The sequence below is a fragment of the Plectropomus leopardus genome, chromosome 3 (genome assembly GCF_008729295.1).
Source record: "Plectropomus leopardus isolate mb chromosome 3, YSFRI_Pleo_2.0, whole genome shotgun sequence".
Lineage (NCBI taxonomy): Eukaryota > Metazoa > Chordata > Actinopteri > Perciformes > Serranidae > Plectropomus > Plectropomus leopardus.
This window is the reverse complement of record NC_056465.1, coordinates 37,675,237-37,701,487: the sequence shown is the minus strand read 5'-3', so window position 1 is coordinate 37,701,487 and position 26,251 is coordinate 37,675,237. Positions and strand designations below refer to the sequence as shown.

The 26,251-nt window shown below is 42.1% G+C and overlaps 1 protein-coding gene across 1 annotated transcript in view; it reads left to right on the top strand.

Moving 5' to 3' along the window:
• LOC121941343 overlaps positions 1–13,300 on the top strand; it is a 44,110-nt gene extending 30,810 nt beyond the window's left edge. The window contains exons 12-14 of the mRNA XM_042484122.1: positions 10,924–11,037; positions 11,987–12,116; positions 13,114–13,300. Of these exons, the coding sequence (XP_042340056.1) occupies positions 10,924–11,037; positions 11,987–12,116; positions 13,114–13,300 (431 nt within the window). The remainder of the gene's footprint in view (positions 1–10,923; positions 11,038–11,986; positions 12,117–13,113) is intronic.
• Positions 13,301–26,251: the final 12,951 nt, after the last annotated feature.

Genomic DNA, 26,251 nt, shown 5'->3' with positions numbered 1-26,251 from the left:
TTTTAGTGAAGAGCACCATTGTGACATTGTTTAGGACTCAAAACTCAACTTGAGACTTGCCTGTCTTGATTCGGAGGGACTTGACTGCACAGACTAAAATGTCACTTTGTAGATTTGGCATTATTGCGTAAATTAGTAATTTGCGGTAAACAAACATTTACGGTACTGAAACATTTTTAAGATGTGTAAAAAGCTTCAAAATTCCACAGTTGGGTATTTACTATACGAGGAATTTTATATAGTAAAACAAGTTTGAAAAATCACTTAATGAGAACTTATTTCAGTCAGGATATTGTAACCAAAAAAACATGTTTTAAATAATAACCTTAGTGATTTGATACTAACTGCAAAAATGCAAATTCATTTCTGGGTTTTAGGAAATTATTCCTAAGCACCACGCTTTTTATAATTAATGAGTCATTTGGTTTGTAAAATACTTGCCAAGTTTTTCCCTAAAAATGAAGATGATGTCTTCAAGTAACTTTTTTAAGTTTTAAAAACCTAAAAAAAGTCTTTATTTTCAGTTTTTCTGCCATAAAAATAAGAAAAAAAATCAGCCACCCATATTTGACATTTAAAAAAGTATAAAACTTAAATTTTTTTTGCTTGAATAATGCTTAATCGAAAAAAGCCACCTCACTAAAAAAAAAATTGTTTGTCCACAATAATAAAAAAAAAGTTGTTTCAGGCAATCAAAAGAAACACCTAAATCTTCAATTTTAAAAATTTTAACAGTAAAGATTCAACACAAAACAGTTACAAAAAAAAACCTTCAAAAGGTTTTAAAGTGTTGCAAAGCTGTTTGCATTCAGCTGCATAAGAATTTAGTTGTGTAGCTAAAAAAATATCTGTATTTAAATATATATTTTTTTTGACATGTAAAATTTGCCTAGGATAAAAAAAAAAACAAAAAAAAAAATAAAAAAAAAGACAAATGTCCACTGGAATCTGACTTTGTCTGAAACTGTTTCAAGTCTCGTTGTCATCTAAAAATGTGGACCAAAAGCATTTGAAGATATCTTTGTATCTTTATCTCCAAGAATGGTGAAATTCTAAAAATGAAATTGCTGTTAAAAACATAAGTGGCTGAATAAGTCATTTTTGGCCAAAATACCCCATATTTTTCAACATAGATGTGGGTGAAAACATATTTTTCCTGCCTTGAATGTACTTTTTTTTTCTATGTTGTGAATTAAAGTGTCTTTAAAACTCAATACATACAAAAACTCCCTGTCAAGAACACAGCACTTTTAATATGTTCAGTGCAATTCAAAATTCACTGCAATATTTGCATATTTGCTGATGTTCTTCAAAAAACGTGATGTCCAGTGTAAAAAAATATATTTCTTTTAAAAGAATTTTAATGTGAAATTGAGTTGTTAAAGTTGTATCTTTCTTATTAAAAAGTTGTTGTTTTTTTTAAATCCATCACCATGTTAAATAAATGATTTAACTTTGTTTTAACCCTTGGGGACTGTTTGGTGCAATAAATAAATTTTTAAAAAAAAATCATACCTTTTTTTTTCATCTAAAACCGTGGCTTCATGACAAAAACCTGCCATTCAAAGGGTTAATATTCTGAAAATTCATGAAAATTTGATATTTATGATTAGGACTGTGTTGGTTTAAAAATAAACCAATGAAAAAAAAAAAAAAATAAATTAATATGTCATGTTTTGTAAGCTAGTATTTTTGTGCATTTTGTGTGCAGAGTGATACGAGTGTGTGTATACAATGGTTAACCTAAAATCTAATTTGTTTCATGAATGATATTCCTCTCTCATATAATGCACGCTTTTGGGGATCTGTCGTGCCCGGGAGCCACGGCGGATTCCCACCGAAGCTTCCCCACACCGCACTCAACCATCCATTCCAATAATCCAACATCAATGTTTATACCAAATCTACATTCACGTCAATAAATTGTTAAAATTAATTCCGATTGATGTGTGGTCCTTGCTAGTGAAATACAAGTTCAGCTTTTAACAGACGACCTCCGTATGAAACTAAATCTACAGAATAACAGAAGTGTGAACCATAAAAACTCTGTCATTATATTTGCTCTCATTTCATTCTGTTTTGTGTTTGCAGGTTTAAGATACTTTAATTTGATGTTTTAAACGTTCTGCAGAGCAGCACAAGAAACAGCACCTCCTCCAACACAGCTGAATGAAATGATCAGCTCGTCAGCGAGAAGCTGCAGGAGTTCATAACGAGCTGATCATCTCAATCAGCTGTTGCAGCAGAGATTTAATGCTGCCTTCGTGTGCTCCTCAGGAATACTATATTTACCACCAAATTTCGAGTTGTGAGGTTTGCATGACGTTTCAGCAGAAATGTCAAAAATCATGTTAACAGCATCAACAACTGACGATAAAAAATTATGATTTGTTTTTTTTGTTCCTCGTAGCTCTCAGTGACTTTTCGTAGAGTCACATTTGAGTTTGTGCGTCTGTTAGCTGCAGCAAACTGTGAACTCTGCAGCAGCCAGAAAACTAACACTGACAACACGCTGAGTTTACAGCACGAGGCGCCGACGCCGCGTCACAAATGCACAAACACGGAGGGAAAATCAATGTTTGCTTAAAGTGAAGAAACTTTTTTATGAATGTTAAAGAAATCAGATTACTGCACGTCTGTGTCTTTGTGTTGCATTTCATCGCTGCAGAACGTTAAACAGGAAACTGATGCAAACTGTTGAAGATGTTTTATTTATCCTCATCTGAAACAAAGACCAGATGCAGATAAAAATTGTGTCAAACTGGCTGCTGAGCTGTTACAGTTACAGTCGACGGCGGAAACCTGCAGCTCTGCGACACAAAGATCAGGAGAAAAGGTCAGGCGCTGTTTACCGTGTGACTCACGGCGTTCATCTCAAACGGCATGCTCGTGTCATCAGAATTAGTGTTAAACAAACCGTGTCAGAGTTTGTCAAATGTTGGTTTACTCTCAACGTCTTCAAACACGAAACTGCTCTGAAGAATTCGGCTTTTCATTTTCAGGTCAAACACAAACGAACCTGCAGACGGCGCTGATCATCGAGGTGATCAGCACCTGCAGAAAGACCCCATCCTTACACACACACACACACACACACACACACACACACACACACACACACAGGGAGGTGTGTCTGTCGGGAACTGAAATTAATTTTATCCCACCTAATCGACCCCTCGTGTCCTACGAGACCCGTCCGTCTCCCAGTCACAGTGTGAGTCAGAGAGCTCCCTGCAGCAGGATTTGCATACCCCCCCCCCCACAGACTAAAGCGGCAGGCTTTATGTTCAAAAGTACAATATATATTTCGGCTCCTCTCAGATCCCACACACACACACACACACACACACACACGCACACACACTCACACACTCACACAGACACACACACACACACACACTGGGACTCCATCTCAGTTCCCATGATGCAGTGTGTGTGTGTGTGTGTGTGTGTGTGTGTGTGGAGGCCAGGCTGTGGTGAACTGGGTTCTCGTGGAAACATTAGAACAGAAAAAGAGAGCGAAACTGCCGGAGTTCATGTGAAAACTGTGAAACATTCTGCAGGTTTCAGCTCGTTTTTAGTTGTTTTTTCAAATCCTCCAAAAGTAACAAATGTAAATATCGGATACACAATTGAAAAATAAAAATGTAGTTTTCACCAAACGAACAAGAGGACACTGTGCATTTATTGGGGACTATTTTCAGCGGCGGATGGATCCACCTTTGGTGCTGTAGGGATTTCAATCCACCTCAGCTGCTTTTAGCATCTTTTGCCCAAATTCGGGTTTTTTGTCTCTTCAGACGAGTAAAAATAAAATCAGCTGACATGAAAAAAAGCAAACAGAGAGGTAGAGGAGCCCAGTGAGGATCTGATGAGGAGGCGTGTGAAGAGTGTGTGGGAGGATAACACAATCACACACACTCACACTCACACACACACACACGTTATGTAAATGTCGTTCGGAGCTGTAGGAAGCTTCTGTTGCAGGTTTTTATTAGTCACCAGCACAGAAGAGGAGGAGGCGGCAGGGAGAAGGGTGGCAGAGGAGGATATGGAGGGATGGAAGGAAGGACCCGAGGAGGAGGAGAAAGAGGAGGAGAGGAGGAGGAGAGGAGGAGGAGGCAGGTGAGGAGTCGTGCGGCACATCTGAAGCTGATAGTGAAACATTTAAAGAGACAGAAGCTGAAACAAACACTGATGGAAACATGACGCTTTAAACGTCTCTGCACGCTCGCCACGTCTTCACGGAGACGTCTCAGGACACAAACCACATCTCTGAGACAAACTGTCCACGCTGATGTCTGCGAGCTGCTGTGGTGACGTCGCAGGTTGTGAACTACGAGCATGCACAGAGGCGACTGTGATCAACACATTTGTTCCAAGAAAAAACTGATGAACGTAACAACCATGAAGTCACGCTTTGGTTTGTCACTCAACGTAAAGAAACACCTTCCACGGTGGTGCGAAACGCAGCGTGCACGCCAGTTTTAGAGGCGGCGGGAAACTACCAGACCCGTCAAATACAGCAGACACAAAAAGCCTCTGCTCATGCTTCGATATGAAGATGCACCATGACGTCAGCACGCTGGCAGGATCATCAGATCTTAAAATAAAATATCGCAGACGGCCAACGTGCTGATTTCTGCCGTCATCACAAACTGATTTTTTTGTTTATGTATTTTTATTGACAAAGCGAACGTGGAAATCACCGACCTTAAGGTCAAGTATTTTTGTTGTTTTGCACGATGAATGAATGTTATCAGCTCGTTCTCACTCCAGACTTTTCGAATACGCCCGCCGAGTCAGTGCTTTCGGAGCACGAGCGTGGCGCCAAAAGCCAGCTTCCACGTCCAACCTGAACGTGGCCGGACGGCGTCAGATGATGGCGCTCAGACGTTGTTATGATATGCTGGTGCTTGGCCAGGTGACACCGGTTGCGTCCGGTTGCGTCCGCATGCAACGCTGAAGAACGGCGTCAGGTAGTAACGCTGCCGATTAAAACCTGATATAAGGAGCGCGAGTGCATCTGCAGGGCGGGAGGGGAGGAGGAGGGAGTTCCTGGAGCACTTCCTGTGTGGATGCGTTTGGTATTCTACACTTTACCATGTGCCTATTTCACCTAAAACAGTCTTGTTGGTCGCCATGTGCTGCTGTGTAAACATAACTATGTGCTGCGTCATCATGTCCGTGTGTTGACATCACGGTAACTTCATCCGTAAACAGCTGATGCAGAAAGACGACATGATGTCGACAAATGCACACAAAAAAACACACACGTAGTTGTGTTTACACAGGAGCACATGGCGACAAACGTGGACCGTTATAGTGTGTTTTGATTCGTCTTAATACCGTACTGATCGTACTCTTGGCTGAAGACGATGGCGTGCTCATTGTTTTCTTGTAAGATTCCTAAATGCTGGTCTGTCGTGAAAACAGGAAGTGAAGGAAATCTCCTCATGCTGAAGATGAACGTTATTCCAGAACAGAGTTTTCATGATGTCAGTACGCGCTTTATAAATCGTGCTCTTCTAAATTAAAGAGCGAGCCTCATCCTGAGCCTTGAGTCCACAGTTTTTCTTTTCTTCAACCGAAACGTAAACTGGCAAGCCAGCCAGGAGAAGACGGAAAAGACGAAGCGAGCTGTTGACTGCGTGTGGACACAAGAATGAGGTGAGACATTTTTGCCATTTTTACTCAATGTGCAGTTCGTCCACGCCTGAGAGACAGTGAGTGCGTCATCTTTTTCTGCTTTAAAGCTGAAACCTACTGATTAATTGAATCAAAGACTGGACAGGGGCGAGGATCAGATGTGACACACGCATCTAAACAGGAAGTGGACCTCAGACTCCAGCACGAGTTGTTTGTGGGGAAACTGATTCCGTTTGGCTGCGTTCTGCCGCCGTCCCTGCACATTGCATGTGGACGCATCAGCTGCTGTCTGCCGTGTTATAACAACGCTACCAGTTCAGTGCAATTACGTTTTCATCTGACGCCGTCCAGCCGTGTTCCGGGTGGACGCGGAAGCTGGCTTTTGGCGTCGCACGCTGAGAGCGCTGACAGAACCGAGTTCGGAGCTCGGAGCGTTGTCACAATCAGCTCTGACATGCAGAAAAACTAAATGTTGTGTGGGTAAGAACGAAGCAGGTGCGTGAACCGGATCACGACCTCCGCACTGTGACGGTTCAGCACAAATCCACGATGTTTCTGCTGCAAAGTTTCTCTGGAGGTCAAACTGATTTCAGCAGAAATCCTGCAGGATTTACTTTCTCTGAACTCGGACCAGAGACCCCAAGCACCAACAGCTTCCACCAACTCTGTGTGTGTGTGTGCGTGCGTGTGTGCGTGTGTGCATGTGTGCATGTGTGTGTGTGTGTGCGTGCGTGCGTGTGTGTGTGTGTGTGTGTGTATGTTGCAGAGAGCCTGCAGCAGAGGGAGGAAACACTTTCCAGGAATAAACGGAGCTGCTGCTGGTTACGTGAGACTCAGATCTGTTCAGCGTTTAAATTTCACAATCTGAGCACAGAAGCCAGATTTATTTCAGGCCTCCTGAGCGGCTGAATGTGGTCATGAGGATCATCAGAGTGTGTCGGAGCTGCTTCTGTTTTTAGAGCGGACTGCAGGTTGTTTGAGTGTTCAGGATTCCTGCAGGAACGACGAGGTCTGTCGTTCTCCGTTTACTTTCATTTCAGTAACATCAGACTGACGGTCAAAAGAAACCGAAAATGTAATTTTAATGCAACATGTAAACAAACAGCTTCATAAATGACAGAGTGAACATCACAGGATGCAGCGTGTGTGTGTGTGTGTGTGTGTGTGTGTGTGTGTGTGTTGTGGTGGGAGCATCACTCTAACTGGAAGTCACATGACTGTGAAGAGAAATCCCCACTTCCTCCCGCTCTGTCCTTATATGGTCACATCTCAGCCGGCTGACAGAGCCGCGCCTCCTGCAGGAAAACCGCCGTCGTGACTCCCCCCGCCACACGCCTCCCCCTCCTCCTCACACCTCCTCCCTCCACAGATTCAGCTGATCTGCATGTTTTTTTGTGTCTCTCTCAGATTTTGTTGAAAAACATTGAAAATAAACTCTTTTAAATGTCTTTTGAGATTCAGATTTATGAGGAAGTGTTGATGCTGATGATGATGGCTCATGTGATGCTCTTCAGACCACAAATCTATAAAACTCCCTGTGACTCCGTATCCGGGACAGAGGAGACGTTTGTGAAAACGCGTCAGATGAATCTGAATTCAGGCTCACAGCAGCTGATTTCTGCACAGCTTTGATCTGCACATGAAAACAAAAAATGTAGCAATAAAAGTGTCACAAACAGACAGATTTAGTGAATGAACAATGTGGTAGATAGTGTTTGACTCTTAAATATCACTCATTAACCCTTTGCACTCTGCGTGAGAAATGGTCCTCCAGTACCGACATTAGTATCTTTACTTTACTTACTGTGATGTTATTTCTCTGAGTGTCTTCAAATGCTTCATATTCAGAAAATCTGCACAACTGGAGCCAAAAGGCGATACCAGTCAACAAACCATAATAACGGATGAAAGTATTGGAATTATGTCATAGATGAAAATCATAATGCTGATTAAGAGCAGAGAGGCTGCTGGTGTTTCTGCCTCTGGATCTTTGTTGTCCTGTTTGCATGTTTCTCTGAATACAAATTATGATTTGATGTTTTAACCCTTAGTGACTGTTTGGTGCAATTTAATGTCTGTGTTGATGCATGTGTCCTAAATGTAGTCCAGATTGTGTATTTGAGTGTAATCAGTGAATTTGCAGCTCAGCTCCTACAATAAGTCTAAAATACACTGTGGAAACTAAATAGTTACATTCAGACTGTTCAGGTGAAAAAAAGCTCCATTGAAAGCAAGTTTCAGGTGTGTGTGTGTGTGTGTGTGTGTGTATTCAGGTGAGATAAGGTTTAGGTGTGTGTGTGTGTTAAGTGTGTGTTGAGTGGCGGCCTGAAGGAAGACGGTCAAACATCTTTTGTCTCGTGTGTCGATCGGGTGAATAAAGTTGATGTTATCTCATTGATGTGACAGTTTGAGTCAGTTGAGTTTTTTCTGTTGGCGTCCTGAAGCATCCTGCGTGATTTTATTCACTGAACCAAAGTACATAAACAGCACATTGAATAAAACCCTGATAAAACACTCTGAAACTGTGTGAGCAGATCACTGAGCTGACAGCTGCTCTGAAATGAAACCAGTGTTTTAAAATGATAATAAATCAGCTATTACAGGCAAATTCATCTGTGTGAAATAGAGTTTGCACAGCATGTTATGTGTTAACGTAAAGTAACGACTTGCTACTGTGCTGTTTTCGGATGCTTTTCACATTTATTTATACCTGGGCAATGAGCAACTTGGTAAGAAATGTTCAGCCAATGGCAAGAAATAAGTAGATTTAAAAACTTGATAATTATGATAATTTAAATTTTTATGTTTTTTAATTATGTTTCTTTTTTTCTTGTTTGTCCATTTGTTTACTAACTTTCACGTAATTTTCTTCTACTTTTCAGTAATTTCTTGGTAATTTTCACATCATTTTTTTGAATGAAATCAGCCCAATTTAGTGCAGATTTCAAAGGGTTAAAGAGTTGCAGAATGAGAGTTTCTGCTTCAGATATCATTTGGCAAACTCACTGTCCAATCAGATGAAGGCAGACAAACTGGCCCGCCATGAACGTGACCTTCTTTCAGATGACCTGAGCGCGTGGTCCACACGATGACGTGATCATCCCGTCAGTCTGAGCTCAGCGTGACCTTCGAGTCAACTTTATTTATAAAGCCGTACATCACAGGGCTTCACCCTCTGCACACACACTGACTGTGTGTGTGTGTGTGTGTGTGTGTGTGTGTGTGTGGTGACGTCTGGGCAGGAAAACCTGACCTCTGACCTCCCACACACTGTAAACAAACTACAGTAACCTGAACTCTCTCTCCACTCTGAGTCGTCCTCGCCGCCCGACAGCCGACCGCAGCAGAAAGCGAAACTGTCCGACCACAAGCTGAGGGAAAAAACGCCCCCGTGACGTTCAACTCTCTGACACGACCACACGACCTGTTCACCGGCGCCACCTTCAGGACAAACGTGTTCAGCTTCACTGCAGCGCAGAATGAAAACAGAAACAACATCAGGACTTTTGTTTGTAACGAACTCAGAGAAACAAGAGGTGAATTTCTCTGTATGCAGACGACACCCTGCTGTTTCTTCTTCTGTCGAACTAAACAACGTGTTTAATCACACTGTGTGTGTGTGTGTGTGTGTGTGTGTGTGTAGACTGTGTATAAAGATGGATGACATGACAGCTCCCCCAAAGTGAGGCTATTCCATCTGTGTCGCCCCCTGGTGCCTGACTGCAGTACAGGTCATAAAGCCCGCCCCTCCAGGTTAGTGAAAGGTCATAGGTGAAGCTGTGATTGGTCAGGACATCCTGTGTGTCTCACTGTGTCTCACTGTGTCTCGCTGTGTGTCTCACTGTGTGTCTCACTGTGTCTCACTGTGTCTCGCTGTGTGTCTTTCTGTGTGCCTCGTAGGGGAAAAAACACTGTCTTGTTTATATTTCTTTAAACCAATCACAGGGGTCTTGGGCGGAGCTAAAATCAGGATGCAAAGATGGCACTCTTGCAAAATAAAGTTGGCGGTGAACTCATTTAAGTATAAAACATAGTATGAAATGCATTAAAGAAAATACGACATTTAAAGATGTGCAGCAGTTAAGTCGGCGCGAGTTAAAGGCTAAAGTGAAGAAAAAAATGATTTTAGTTTTCTTTTAAAAATATTTAGTGAGCTCTCTGATATCTTTCGGCAGTGTCTTCCAGAGATTTAGCTGACAAACGCTGCACCCTCAGATCTCTTTTTCTTCAAATATAAAACCTCGACGGCTCAAACTTCAGAGTAGAAAGAGTTATAGTTGCGCTTGTTTGCAGGTGGAGGCGTCCTGTCAGCAGTTTTACAGTTTTCGCTTTTTGGGCCGCCGAGGGTTTTTTCGCAGTATTGTGCGTGACGGCGGCAAGAATCAGGAGTAACGCGTCCCTGCGCTCCCGGTCACCTGTTCACTCCACACGTCAATCATCAGCACGCTGAGGCTGCTGTCTTTGAGTTTCAGACACTGCAGCCGTGCGGTTTATGGTCCGTCCCTGTTTGTTGCTCCCTGCTGACCGACAGCTGACGTCTCTCTGAGCGTCTGTTGTCCTCAGAGGTCACGCGGCAGGAAGTTAAAGGTGACCTTTGACCTGTGAGTGTCTGATCAGTGAGGTGACACGTTCTCACAGTCTGACGTGTCGCGTCTTCGCACCTGCTGCTGCGTTTCAGCCCGTGAAGTCGCTCGGGTGGTCGACGGGCGACCTGTCAGCTGCAGAGGGAATCGAACCTTCGACCTTCACTCACCAGCTGAGAAGAGAAGCTCCAGTTTCTGATGACAATCATGTCCTTCGTGCCAACTGTAACATTATTATTTCAGGGCTGAGTTAATTAAATAACATGTATAACATTGTATTTTTAATATGAAATATAATAATAATAATAATAATAATGATAATGATAATAATTTAATAATAATGATAACAACAATAATTTAATAATATGAAAAAAACTGGTATTAGTAAAGGTTTTTTTTTAAGCACTGGATGTTTTATGCTGGAAAATGTTAATATTAAGTTTTTAATATTAAGTTTTTTATGTGGCCTAATCCTGACTGACTTCTAAAAGGTATTACATGTTTTTGGCCTCAGTCTGTTGGCACATTTGTATCCGGAAACCTCAGATAGTCAAGTTTTAATGTCCACCTATAAGACGTGGAGTCCCACAGGGGACCCGTCTGGGGCCCTTAATGTTTTTATTCCATAAAATCTGCTTTTGCTGTAATTTTAAAATAATAACAAATTTTATTTATTTCACACTTTTCTTAGGTTACAAAGTGCTCTCTAGTGCTTCTTTATCTGGATCTGGATCTGAGTTGGGTCCTCCTGAGGTGAGGGAGTGTTGGTGGGTGTTTCAGGCGCTGCAGGACGCCAACGACAACAGTCAGCTGATGTTGATCTGATGAGATAACGAGAATCTGTTAGCGAGCCGTTAATGAGCCGTCTGATGTTCATCAGCTCGGTGTGTATTGAGGCGCTGATGAGAGAAACACACACTGACACACAGCAGGAAGCAGCTTTAGAGCCGTGACCTTTAAAAGGGCAGAAATGATCATGAGTGAGAGCTTCACACAGGACTGAGAAACCACCGTGTCAGCGTGACTCTGATGGACGTTTCACAGAAATCACAAAACAGGTTTCCATTAACCCTCAAACTGTGCGAACTGAGACTGTGAATCTAAAATATTTGTATGTTACTAGTATATGAATAAAAAATAAATAAGACTTAAAACAATCTAAAATGCTTCGTACATACTGATGCAAGTGCATATATTTTTATTTAAAGTTAGTGAAGATTTAGACGTGTTAAAAAGTGAAATTCATCCGGTGGCACTGCGCTCCATGTGGCTCCAGACGAAAAACCAAACTCACTTCAGCCCCTCATTTCGCTGACACAGACATGTCCGATATTTTATTTTGTTATTGTCATGAAATGTATTTTGTGAATGTAAAATGAGCCTAAAGGAAAAAAAAAATCCGGGCTGCTCACTAGACTGACATGAAAACCTGAATGTTTCAATCTGTCAGCAGTGTTTGGTTTGTCCGCTCTGGGCTCCTGTAGAAACATGGCGGTGCAACATGGAGATCTCCGTGGACGGGGACCTGCTCCCTGTGTGGACATAAACGTCTCAGTCTGAGGAAACAGAGACACAAGCGTTGTGATTTTCAACTGATTAGACACTAAAGAAGACACACACGATCAGATTAGATTCACTTTAAAACACTCTGAAGGAGCTTTTTAATGCGCTGCAGACGCAGATGTGGACACTCAGCACGCGGCCTCCTCCTAAACTCAAGTTCTGTGTGTGAAACAGCATGAATGTCTGTGCAGTGAGGACGCCTCAGAGTCAGGGGACGCGTCAGAGTCAGGGGACGCCTCAGAGTCAGGGGACGCCTCAGAGTCAGGGGACGCCTAACCTGAGAAGATCTGCAGCCAGAGTGTCGATTCACACACCGCGAGTGTGACTAGGACGGTTCAGAGCAGGTCAGTGTGTGTGTGTGTGTGTGTGTGTGTGTGTGTGTGTGTGTGTGTGTGTGTGTGTGAAAACGAAGCCGTGTGACCTCTGAACACCCTGCTGATGAAGAGCAGGCTGGGCATGAAGTTCTCACACTGTCCTCCTGCAGCTTCACAACTCCAAACACACACACACAGAGTTGCTGATTGGCCCTGCATCAGCTGATTTGTCGGAGTGGATTGCGGCTGAACGTCGGCACGCTCGGCTCTGATCTGTGATCTGTGTTTTTCGCTTTGGTTCAGGTGACGGACAAACACCTTGAAAAGGTCGAATTTTATATTTTTTTTTACATTTTAAAAAGTCACACCTTTTTGTCAGCTTTTCCTAATTTTCAAACCATTTTGCTCGTGGATTCTCCCCCTCTGCTCGGATACTGGAACCAGAGCTCCACTAAACTGGGACTGAAAACGTACCGAGTGTCTCCCAGTGAGACCAGTGAGCAGCAGGTGGGTGAGAGCAGCGACTGAAGAGACACATAAAGTGTTAAAACTAACAGCTACAGCAGCACCTGAACGCACCGCGGGCCCAGAGCAAAACTTCACACCTCTTACTGTGTGTGTGTGTGTGTGTGCTGTTCCCACACTCTGACTCCTGCCGTGACCTCCTGCAGAGCCCTGACCTCCTCCTCCTCCTCCTCCTCCTCCTCAGCAGCAGCAGATCTCGTTTGAGGATGAATGAGGTGAGACTCAGGTCTTCTTCTTCTCTTAGAAGGTTTTTCTTTTTGTGTTTCTGTTTCTGTGAAGTCCAGAACTGAAACTGAGATCAGTGTGTGTGTGTGTGTGTGTGTGTGTGTGTGTGTGTGTGTGTGTGTGTGTGTGTGTGTGTGCATCATTTGTCTGACAGTCCAGTCAAACACAGTCCGTTATTCCTGGACTCGATCCAGACACTGAGGGGAGGGTTAGGTGAATCCGTCTGCTGGCTGAAATCATTTCCTAACTGTCAGATCGTCTCTGAGCGCCTCCCGCTCCTCAAACTCGGCCGTTTGTTTGATTCCTGCCAACAGAGCGGGAAAACTTCCTCCTCAGCTGGAATCCTGCGTCAGGACGGAGGAGGAAGAGGAAGAGGAGGAGGAAGTCATCATGGGAGAGGGAAAACAAGGAGCTCAGAAACAAGAGAAGGAGCAAAAATAGAGCTGATAAAGACTGATTCATTTTCAGGGACATTAAAAAGCTCTGCAGTGACTCAGTGTTGAACTTTTGATAAAACTCAAATCTGCAGCAGATGATGAGAGATCCTGACTTTATGTAGCCCATTTCACACGGGACCAGTATTACCTGTACATTCACACGGGACCAGTATTACCTGTACATTCACACAGGACCAGTATTACCTGTACATTCACACGGGACCAGTATTACCAGTACATTCACACGGGACCAGTATTAAGGGATAAACCATGTCTGTATTTTACCTGAATTTACTGATATTATGTGAAAGGCGTGAAAGGTGCATGAGAAAACGGGTGAACGGTGCATGAGAAAACACATGAATGGTACATGAGAAAACATGTGAACAGTGCATGAGAAAACATGTGAACGGTGCATGAGAAAACGGGCGAACGGTGCATGAGAAAAACATGTGAACGGTGCATGAAAAAACATGTGAACGGTGCATGACAAAACGTGTGAACGGTGCATGAGAAAACATGTGAACGGTGCATGAGAAAACGTGTGAACGGTGCATGAGAAAACATGTGAACGGTGCATGAGAAAACGTGTGAACGGTGCATGAGAAAACATGTGAACGGTGCATGAGAAAACGTGTGAACGGTGCATGAGAAAACGTGTGAACGGTGCATGAAAAAAACATGTGAACGGTGCATGAGAAAACGTGTGAACGGTGCATGAGAAGGGTCTGTTACAGTGCAGATCACGTTACTGCAGTGCTGTGAGTTTGATTCTTTTGGGCTTTGCATGTCCCTCTGTCCCCTCGTCTCCAGGCTGTCTCTGCACTGGGATATGTTATATGTTTGTCCTCATTTCTCCTCTCAGTCTGTTTCTGATTTGAAGTCATGGCTCTCACAGGAAACACACATTTTCAATCTCCTCCACTCACTTTTTTTTAGTGCAGGACCTGAAATGGCATGAAAACAGGAGGAGAGGAGGTGAAGTGACAGCAACTGCAGAGAGGAGACAGAGGAGGAGGAGGTGAGGGAGGAGAGGAGCCGCTCAGAGAGTTCAGCTGAGTTCAAGTCTGAACAGCGAAGCACCAACTGAAGAACTTTAAAACTGAGGACGTTCGGGTTCACTGGGTGAGCTCCTGCAGCTCTCCTGCGTCCTCAGCTGACCTCTGATCAGTTTCCAGACAGTCCTGCAGCTCCGGTTTCTCACCTGTTGGAGTCAGACTCCTCGTCAACGCAGACACACCTGACTCCACTCTGCTCATTTCTTCACCTTTAATTATCGGCTGCCAAAGCTGCTGCGTGACAGAGAGCAGAGCTGCAGCCAGACGTCGAGTCTGCAGACAGAATCTGAGCAAAATAACAACGACAGCTTTAAGATGCGTGAAACCTCTCAGCTGAGGTCGGACGATCACTGACACACAAGCTCAGAGGAAACATCGATTCAGCTCCGACTGCTGCCGAGCAAAAAGCAGAAAATATGAAATGTGCTCATGAAGCTGAAGTTCAGCATCTGTCAGAGTCACTTTATCACCAAGTGGAAACAGCCAGGCTCAACGAGAAGTAGTTTCCTTCATATTATCTTCACAAAGAGCAGCAGCAGCTCTGACCCGGAGTCCGGCTGAAGGAGCTCACTCCTGTGACACTTTCACGCAGCTTTCCTGATATGAATTTCTCTTTAAGTAACTGAGCGAGCTTCCCAGGAACAGAATCCAGGGCCCAAAGTGTCAAGTGTCACTGAAATTGTCAGCTGGGAGGAGACTTAAAATTCATCAAAAAAGAGATGCAAAGAGACACAAAGCAACTACAAAACAACCTCAAGGAGACAAAAAAATGACCACAACATGACAAAAAAACCCCATAAAAATTACCTCAAAAAGATTTTAACATCCACAAAACAATATAAAAATCCACGGTGACACAAATCGACTAAAAAAGACACAATTACCTCAAAGCAAGGTAAGAAGAACCACAAGGAGACACACAACATTACCACAGATATACACAACCATAAAAAGATGAATAACAACTAAAGAAAGACGCAAAAGAACAACGAAAAAGACACAAAAAGATGAAATCTGCATGTTTTGCTCATGTGTGTGAGAGGTGCAACATCAATATGACGAGTTTTCAGAGCAGCGTTTTAAAAACTGCACCGTGAGTGAGAACCAGGAACAGTTGTAGTTCTGAGTTTTTAGGGACGTGTTTGTAGCTGCTGTTTCAGAGTCGGTTCTCTCGGCACGTGAGGAACCTCAGTGACGTTAGTGAGTCATGCAGCACCAGCGACAGCCTTTTTTAAAACATAAAACATGAACGTGTGGAGTCACAGTAAAGTTGAGGCTTCACTAAGCTCAGATAAGAAACATCACTTTGAGTGTTCGCAGCGATGTGACGGTGCAATGCCGACTGCAGCCGAGTTTTCAGCACGCCGTGCGGTGTTTCTGTTGGCAGTGTGAAAACTGAAAAAAAGCTCCCCCGAACACTTTTGTCTGAAAACACCTTCTGACAGATTCTGCAGTCCGGTCCGTCCTCGTTCCATCGTCGTCAAATATCAGTCTGAAACAACAGGCCGTTTTTTTCTCACTGTTCTCCTCGGGCTCGAATCAGTTCGGGTTCTCACCAAATCATTCGATTTTTTATGAAAGTGTTGTGAACTGTTTCATGCTGCACTTTGGTCGAGTTTTAATGGACTAAAGCTAGAAGGAAAGAGAGAAAGAAAAAGAGGAGCTGCAGGTGTGATGATCGCCGTGCGTACCAGACGCTGAACGTGTGACGCATCAGTTGACAGACTAACAGAAGGAGAGAAGAAGAAGACGTAGTGCAGGAATCACTCCAGCCTGCAGCTTTTAAAACATGTTTTAATATATTAAAAAATATTTTATAATATATAAATTGTAATATACTATAGACGCATTATTACAGTGCCGATTCAGGTTTTAACGGGGCTCGGGTCGGGCTTCGACAGAAACTGTGCAGGTTCATGTCAGGTCTGATTTTTTGGGCTTGATCAGAGCTCTAATCCCGACCGGGATCCCATCGCAGCATCCTGAACATCAACAACAGACGCAGAAGGACACCTAGAGCGTAGCATGTAGACGCAGAAGTCCACTGACAGAGCGGCAGCATGTGATGACTTTGGATCAGGACGTGTTGGCGGTTCTGCTAGAAGACGGTTTTTAATAATATTTTCCAATAAGTTTTTTAATCTCTGTCTTTGCTGCGGCGGACAGCCACAGTGCGGTTCAGGTTCATGTTCTTCTGTCTCTCACTTCCTGCCCCTCTCTCTTGTTTTTCCTCTGGTGGAAAGCTGGAGCTGTGGTGGGGACGGAGGACAGGAGGACGGAGATGTTGAGGTGCTGTCTGTAAGTCTGCGTTATTTCGGGCGGTGTTGCAGCTACATTCCTGTGTGATGACACGTCTGCACGCTGCGAGCTCCTCAGGTGACGGAAAGGCGTGGCTCAGCCAAAACCAGAAGCATCTGCAGGAAACCACAGAGACATGTTCCTCTGGTGTCCTGTCCTGATTACACAGCGTCCCTGTCCGTCCAACAGAGACAGACAATGACAGGAAAGATCACAACATGTCTCTGAAAACATCCAAATACCAGAAATGTTTTTCACTTTCTTTGCAGCTCCGACACAGAGCGTCCCCTGATGGCAAACTGTTGACCTGAGCTGAGCTTGAATTTAACAGACACCTGCCGGCCAATCGGAGCAGCTCAGAGACGGCCGAGTGTCCAGACATGGTGTCATGGTGTGAGACGGAGCTGAAGCGGCTCGCCGCTTCCCGGGAATGATAAACACCTCCCAGTTCGGCCGAAAGCTTCGTCCCGCCACAGAATGCAAACAAGGCCGAGCACGTCTGCAGCCGTCTGTCCTTACATGGAGACGCTGAGGACGCACGCGGATTCTCCACCTATCACTGCACTGCGCTGGACAAATATTGTCCTTTTTCCTGCTTCACAGCTTTAGTTATAGAATTATATAGTTATAGAAAAGATTATTGATTCTAAATATAATTAACTAATACCAACAGTCCATAAATTCCTAAAATCATTAAAAGTGTGTGTGTGTGTGTGTGTGTGTGTGTGTGTGTGTGTGTGTGTGTTCTCTGAGTTCTATTTTTAGTACCAGCTGCTCGTTCAGTGGAGATGAACGGTATTTCCTGCAGCTGTGAGGTGGACGGTCAGAGTCGCCAACTGTAACACAAACAGTCTGATGAGACAACATATGGAGGCAAAAAGAGGTGATACTACTACTACTACTACCTCTACAACTACTACTACTACTACTACTACTACTACTAATACTACTTCTAATAATAATAATAATAATAATAGCCCTTAGGGCCCTGCTTTAATATTACGTACACTCTTATTACTCACGTTAATATGATTTTCATTGAGTTTATTTTTTAACGAGCATCAGTCCTAATCATAAATATAGAAATACTCATCAATTTTGAGAATTTTAACCCTTTGAATGCCAGGTTTTGTCATGATGTTTTGTGATGAAAAAAAAGAAAACACAAAAAACTGAATGATGTTGACTCTCCTTGAGTCTACATTTAGGACATATGCATGAACGCACACACAATTATCACGACAGGAAGAAGAAACGAGACAAAAACTGTCCCTAAAACTGGATGACGTACCTTAAAATAATGCAAAGTTCACTTGGTTGCACATGAGACACAAACACTTGTCTCCTGGGGGAAAGTCCTGTGTTTGTTTGTCATACAGATCCTTTGGAAAGTACCGAGCACAGGCAACACAGCAGGTTAATAAGGAATAAATTAATAAAAAGATCTGCAGGCAATCTAAACTTCAGAGAGGCGCACACACAAAGTCTGAGTAGGCACAATTACCAATTTTTGACGTGTAATGGAAAAGTAATAAGGAAAGTACTGTCACTTTTAAAATAAGTAATATATTAAATTTATAGAGTAACAAGCACAACACTGTTTCCATATGATATTTCGGGCTGATTATTCGTTCTAAATAAAGTCCAGGTATCCGTCGCCGTGCACAGATGTTGCTGCAGTGAGACGATCACTGAGCTGGAAATGTCTGAGGTCAGTCGAGTTCAGTCAGTGAAGGAAACTGGCTCGTCTGGTTTCACTTTGTTCTGCTGCAGCTCGCCGCTCAGACGGTTCATAGCTCTCACTGCTGCTGCTGTCACGCACTCTCCTGCTGAACCTGCATGTGTTGTTTTCTGCAGAATCAGAACAAACAAACATCCTGAGGATTTATCTGCTCAAGCGAGAGGCGGAGCTCCAAGTGTAACATTTGTCCTGAAGAAGGCTGTTTTCACCCGAGGTCATGCCCTCAAATTTACTATTAGCATTATTTTGAAAGAGGTTGTAATTCATCACATAACTCTTCAAAAGTTGAGCAGATCATCCGGAAGTTTTGAATTCACAGTTCCTCCGTGAAACTGTGGACTATCAGCTCCCAGAAATCCCTCATATGTGGTCGTATATTACATTGTAAAAAGTGCCTTCAAACAATAACCAAATAACTTATAAAGAAAGAAAACTAAATAACAAGAAAAGTTCATTTAAAATAATTATATAGAATTTAATGAATGCAAAAAGAGTCTAATCTAAATACTAAAGTGCATCAAATAAAAACAGTTGTACAAAATCAGATTGGGTTTTGTAGTTTTTAATTCAGCAATTTGATCGCAAAAAAATGTCAGATGTGGTTACAATGCTTGTTAAAGCGTTAAAGTGGACCCAAAGGGTTAATAAAAGAGCTGCAAAACCAAAAGAATGAGCTAAAAGAGGCTGAAAGCTGCAGCTGAATGTTGCTCTGCAGATTTCTCCATCTTCATCTTCATCTTCATCTTCATGTTTCTGTTTGTTCTCTGATGAAACTGTTTAATTAGCGAATATAAAAGGTGGAGACACATTAAAATGAGTCACTGTGACAACATGTTCAGCTCATAATTAGAGGAGGAAATTAAACATGCCAACATGCAAATGAAGCCGTGTGTGTGTGTGTGTGTGTGTGTGTGTGAGGACAGGGCGAGCCGGGCGCTCCTCTGACCTACATCAGTGTGCGAACACGCAGGGGTCGCTCCCTGACGTCGTCACACAGCAGGTTATCGTCTCTGCACCAGTGGAATCGCAGCGTTTGAATGTTTGTGCCGGGACGATGAGCCGCACTGAACTCATCGGCTCGCTGACTAAACTCTGCAGAAACCTGAGCTGATAAAGTGCCGCCGCTCATCAGATCCTCCATCGAACAGCCAGCGGGCCCCTCTGGGGCCGGAAACACGAGATCAGGGAGCGTTTTCTCAGGAAGCTTCCAGAGAAACAGACTCGTGTTGGAAACATTTCAGAAACATCAACAGTCGCTTTAGTTCCATGAAATCTGACTGTTGAGTTTATTTCTTTCCACAGACGCAGCCTCCTTTATCTTTATTTGCACAGTTAGATGTTATGAACATGAGCCATGAAATCCTATAAACTTTAATTTAACCTTTGAGAACAGAATCCTGTCTGACACCGCAGTCAAATCTATTCACAGATCACAAAATTTAAAAAATGATTGTCTCTCACAACACAAGAGATCAGCAGAGGCTCTGAAGTTGTGTTGACATCATAGTTAGTTTTTTTGTGTGTGCATACATTCATACATACATTAATCATTTTCATTTTAATTATTATATTTTTTCAGTTTAAATCATTCATTTATTGTAGTATATTTACTTATTTGCTATTTTATTTTTTCAATTCATTTGTATTATTATTTATTATTTATACCTGAAATATATATTATGATATATATAATATATTTTTTTTTCTTTGTATTTTAATTATGTATTTATTAAAGTTTAGTTATTATTATTATTATTATTATTAGCAATTTATATGTATTAATTGTGAATATATTTTTCTTATTTTGGCTTTTATACTAAAGTACAGTACTTTCCACCATTCTCACAAAATGTGTTATACTAAGAAATGTGCAAAAGAACACTAAACACACAAATAGCCAGTTTTCTCCAGTGATGCACTGTCATCATCATCATCATCATCATCATCATCATCATCATCTTCATTATGATCTTCATTATCATCATGCTCATGTTCAGCTGAGGCTCTTATCTAATGCTGATGACTCAGACTTATGTCATCCTGCAAAGGTCACACATTGTGTGTGTGTGTGTGTGTGTGTGTGTGTCATAGATTTCATACAGTATAATGTAAGAGACCCACTGAGAGAGGAGGAGAGTGGGAGTCAGTACAGCAGAGAGGAGGAGGAGGAGGAGGAGGAGGAGGAGGAGAGCACGACTGACATGTAGAGCTGCTGTTCACTCCTGCTGCTAAATATTTCTCTGCTGAGGCTCTGAACTCAGCACGCTCTGTTTGTCTCTATTTTGCACTCGTGCTCTATATTTCTCTTCATGTTCAAACACTGAGTGGATTCTGCGAGCCTCAAATATCTCTCGATACATCCACGCTGACACGTGCTCGAGCGTTTCAGCACCATTTCAGAAATAATCTCCATCATACCGAAGCCTGAAAAAAAAAAAATCTCATGACCATTCACATACGCTAGGCACACAAACACGCTCACATCGCAACTTGTCTCATGTTGCCGCTTTGCAGTGGACTTTCACGTCTACATATTACGCTCTAGGTATCCAACAAAAGCGCAAGGCAACAAAAGCAGGTACAAAAACTGAATGATGTTGAGTGTCCTCCTCCTCAGTGTGTGAGTGTAGCTGCTGACAGTCTGGGATATGTCAGTGTGTGAGTGTAGCTGCTGACAGTCTGGGATATGTCAGTGTGTGTGTAGTGTAGCTGCTGACAGTCTGGGATATGTCAGTGATCAGCAGCTACATTGACTGTGACAGGTCACCTAGTGGAAATAGCATGTATTTCCTCCATATGCCAAATATGGTCAAAAAAATGACCTCATCAGGTGGAAAATAGTCAAAATGACAAATTCAGAGTCAAAAGCCCAGAATGACACCCAGAAATAATACAAGTCCTGTTTTTCTGCTCTGATGGCTGTGGGATCAAAAATGTCAGTTTGAATGGGTTTCAATGGAGCATTTTTGGACCTGAACAGTCTGAATGTAACTATTTAGTTTCCACAGTGTATTTTAGACTTATTGTAGGAGCTGAGCTGCAAATTCACTGATTACACTCAAATACACAATCTGGACTACATTTAGGACACATGCATCAACACACACACAGTTATCACAACAGGAAGAAGAAAAGAGACTAAAATGAGACAAACAGTCCCTAAAACTGGATGGTGTACCTTAAAATGATGCAAAGTTCACTTGGTTGCACATGAAACACAAACTTGTCACACTTGTCTCCTGGGGAAAAGTCCTGTGTTTGTTTGACCTACCACAACCTGCATCGTGACCGGAGGACTTTTGCTTTTTATGCCGCTTCCTTCTTTGGTGCATAACTTTGGCCTAAATGTTGCACTGTTCCTTCAGCTGAAGACAAGTCTTAAATTCTCTGTGAGTATTTTTACCTTTTTGTGTGAAAACATGAGGAGAAAATATTACTTCAAGCTCTTTGTATTCAGTATTCTCACTGACATCTACAATGTGAAAACCTCACTTTGGTTTAACCGTAGAGATGCTGCGCTGTGATAACCGTGACATCACTTCCATGGTGGCAGGACGTCACGGAGTCACAGTGACAGAGCTGACAGAGTCACACGACCTTCATGTTCCCACAGAGACAGAGGCGGCGGGCGGGGTTTCCCCTCTGAAGTTTCTCTGCTGCTGACGGCTTCTGGTTTTCTGGTTTTGACCGCAGCTCACAGAGTGACATAGGGAAGGTTTTAGTTTTCACTTTCCTTCATCCTCTGTCTTATTCTGCTGCCCTCATGTGAAATCATCTTTCCCCAGGGTTAACTGAGGTCACTCATGAAGTTATTTTTGGTGCATCAGAAAGTGCAGTCAGCAGATTTTTGGTGACACGTAAAAAGTTGCAAATACATCAAATCTGCAGGCTAAGAAAAATTCAACTAAATTTCACATTTCATTTTTGCACATATCTTTTCTGCATATATGTTCTCTGTTGTATATTGTTTTTCTGTATTTATTGTATGTATAAAGTGCAGTGTTTCTCTGCACAATGTAAAGATACTGTATGTAAATACTCACTGACTAATTATCTTCTTTCTTAAGTAATCATCTATTATTTACTCATTTTTTAACTTATTTTTGTAATGTAATTTTTCTTTATTGTTCTTTATTTATGCATTTTGTATTTATCTAAATGTATTATTTATTTATTTATTCTACTCATATTTATCTGTGTTATAATTTATTATTTTTGTGTTTATAACAACTACACTTTTTTTCTTTCTATATGAAATATTTATTTATTTGTTATTTTATTGGTTATTTATAATATGTGAGCGACCACAATAATTATTTCTTTACCACTTTTCCCCTTTTTTTGAATTATGGGTTACCACAGGGGTCTGTACTGGGTCCTCTTCTTTTTTCACTCTACACAAATATTATTACGATTAAAAATTGCTAAAAAGTTTTTCACAAATAGTGAAACCAAAGAAGTCCAGGAGCTCCAGACCCTCTGAGCAGAGGACGAGATCAGCCGCCATATATCAGGGACACTAAATGATCGTTATATGTCACACTAGAAGCCTAATGCTGGTGTGTTAGACATCACAACTCTTTTTCTTCCAGAACGCTGGCACGCCGTCCAAAATCACACAGTGGGGCGTGATGTTGTTTGGTTCCTCGTGAAAATGCAACAGAGGCGTAATGAGGGGGATTCTTTGCAGTCCTTTCTCAGGATCTCTGAAAAGAATCACAGAGAAATTCTTTATTCTCATGCAGCTCACTCGACCTTAAATGACTTGCTGCAGTTTATTCTTGCGCTCTGTGTTTTATTATGTCGACCTCATCACTGAGGGCCGCTCCTCAAAAGAAGCTCTCTGGGTTCTTGGAATCGTTTCTCGGTCAGCTGTTTGACTCCCTGCAGCAGCTGGGAAAAAGAGTTTTGAAGTTCATGAGAAAAGCCTCCCTGCATCCTCCCCACGAGATCGGCACTGAAGCTCAGAGTTTCTCTGCTCGCCGACATTTAGGCTGACCTCAGATCAGAGTGAGAACATGAAGCTGGGTGGAGCTCAGTGTTCTCAGGAAAATTAGAAAGTTGCTGCAGGGAAACGATCTGTCTTCTTTTTCATGAATCCCCGGAGCTTCACTTTCTCTTTCACTCCCTCCTCCTCCTCCTCCTCCTCCTCCTCCTCCCTGGGGAATGTGCTGAGGTGATACCGGGCGAAACTCCAGCTCCGCTCAACAGGAGCAACAACAACAACACAACAACAGCATGACCTCATTCAGTCCTTCAGCTGCAGGGAGCGAGGCCGCCGCTGCGACCAGCGCAGCTGCTGCTGCTGATGAAGATGATGGAGACCATCACACTGTGGCTCCTCTGAGTGTTCACCTGTCAGTGACTCTGCAGAGTCAGATCTGAGGTCAGAGTCTGATGATCGCTGACGGGAAATCCCAGCAGAGCAACAACACACACACACACACGCACACACGCACGCACGCACGCACACACGCACGCACGCACGCACACGCACACGCACACACGCACGCACACACACGCACGCGCACGCAAACGCACACACACACACACACACACACACACACACACACTCACAGGTTCACATGTGCTTATCGTTTTTCATTTGTGTTAATAACATGTTTGCACATGATTATAACTTTTTTGTCATATTAATAATTTGTTTGCACTTAATCATGTTTGCACATGTTAATATTTTCTTGCGCATGTTTATATCATGTTTGCACATGTTAAAATGTTTTGGTACATGAAAATGTGTTAATGCATTTGCACATGTTTATAATTTGTTTGCACCTAAACTTGTTTGCATTTGTTAATATGTTGTTGTTGCACATATTAAAATGTTGGTATATTATTGTTAATGTGTTTACATGTTTAAAAGTTGTTTGCACTAAATCTTATTTACACGTTTTTGTTGCATATGTTTATAAATTGTTTGCGTATATTAATATGTTGTTGGTACATGTAATTATGTCAACATGCACGTTTATGATTTGATTGTGCCTAATCTTTGCACGTTAAAATGTTTGTACATTATTGTTAATGTGTTTCTACATGATTAAAAGTTGTTTGCACTCTATCCTGTTTGCACATTTATGACATGTTTGCGCCTAATCTATTTTTCACATATTATCAGAGGGTTTGCACATATTAAAATGTTGGTACATTATTGTTAATGTGTTTGCACATGTTTATAATTTGTTTGCACATGTTCAAATGTTGTTACATGTTAATGTGTTAATTTGTTTGCACGTTAATAACTTTTTCACGTCTTTAATTTCTTTGTACCTAATCTCGTTTGTTTGTACATGCTAATATGTTGTTTTCACATGATGCACATTATTATTTTTTTGCATGTTAATAACATCTTTTCACATGTTAATATGTTTGCACATTTTACAATGTTGTTAGTATATGTTAATATGTCAGCTTGTTTGCATATTTTAAACTTGTTCATACATGTTAACGTGTCACTCCTGAGCCTTGACACAGATTGAACAGTTGCACGTTATTATCTTGCTCACACATGTTAATAACTTGTTTGCACACACACACACACACACACATATATATATATAATATATTTACTTTGTTGTTTGCATGTTGCAAAGAGATTTTTTTTCTCTCTGATTACATTTCAGTCAGCCCAGTAGATTCAGATGCTTCTTGCGTGTAACTGGGAACGATAACGGAAGTAGAGGAAAGGTCAGCAGGATTCTGACGACTCATCCTGCCCAGAGCATGACACATTTCATGGAGATCTGAGACGCTTTTATGGAGATGTCTCACTGTGGAACAAAGTGTCAGGCGGACAGACAGACTGACATCACCGTCCTCTTTGCTGCTAACGGGGCAGAAAACACAGATGGTGAAACACTGAATGTGCAGAACAGCAGCAGCAGAACGTGCTGAGACCAAGAAACCAGTGAAAAACAAAGGACACGACAAAATGCAAAAAGTGTGTGAAAGCAGAAAATGTGATAAAAGCCCCGAAGATAAAAAGTTCCTAATAACAGAGTGATTCCAGTAAGAAGAGGAGAGGAAGAGGTCAACAACATGACTCAGCAAACACTCACTGCTGGCACGCTGCCAGTCTGAACAGAAACACTGACGGCGAGGTCGCACACAGGAAAACTGACGCTCAACGGAGAAAACACTCTCATCACATGATTTGAATTCTTTTAAAATATAAAAAAGATGAAAAATTACAAAGAAACAACAAGCAGTCATTCATATTCAAACATGATCCTTGTGCATTTTCACATTTTAGTATTTTTTGTGAACTTTTATTCCTTTGAATGAAATAATCTTTAAAAAAAACTACAAAACTCCCTTTTGTTAATAAGTTAAACTGAAAATAAGTTTTCATGAGCAGCCATTAATGCAACCTGGCTGAAAAACTTTCATTGGTACGTTTACTTTAACACAGCCAGAGTATTGATAGTAGTAGTAGTAGTTGTGGTAGTGGTGGTAGTATTAGTAGTAAAATCGGTCATGTTGTGCTATTTCGAGAGGAGCGCTGAGCTGTCGGAGGTGAGAGTGAAGTCAGCAGAAAAAGTGAGTGCGTGAGGAGAAAGTGTGTCTGAGATTTACAGACAGTGAGGTGGAACAGTGAAGCAGACGGGTGAGTCAATCTGTCTGTCTGACTGTCTGCGTCTCTGTCTGTCTGTCTGACTCTGACTCATGTCTGCTTTTCCTCCAAAACAACCCACAGCTGACGATCAGCTGATCTGTGATGTCACGGCGCCACCTGGTGGTCGATGTTTCGGTCAGTCAACAGTTTATTCATCAAAAAAAAAAAAAACACTCTTTACTTTTAGTTTAAGAAACTCAGTTGCTGAAATCAGTGAAAAAGAGC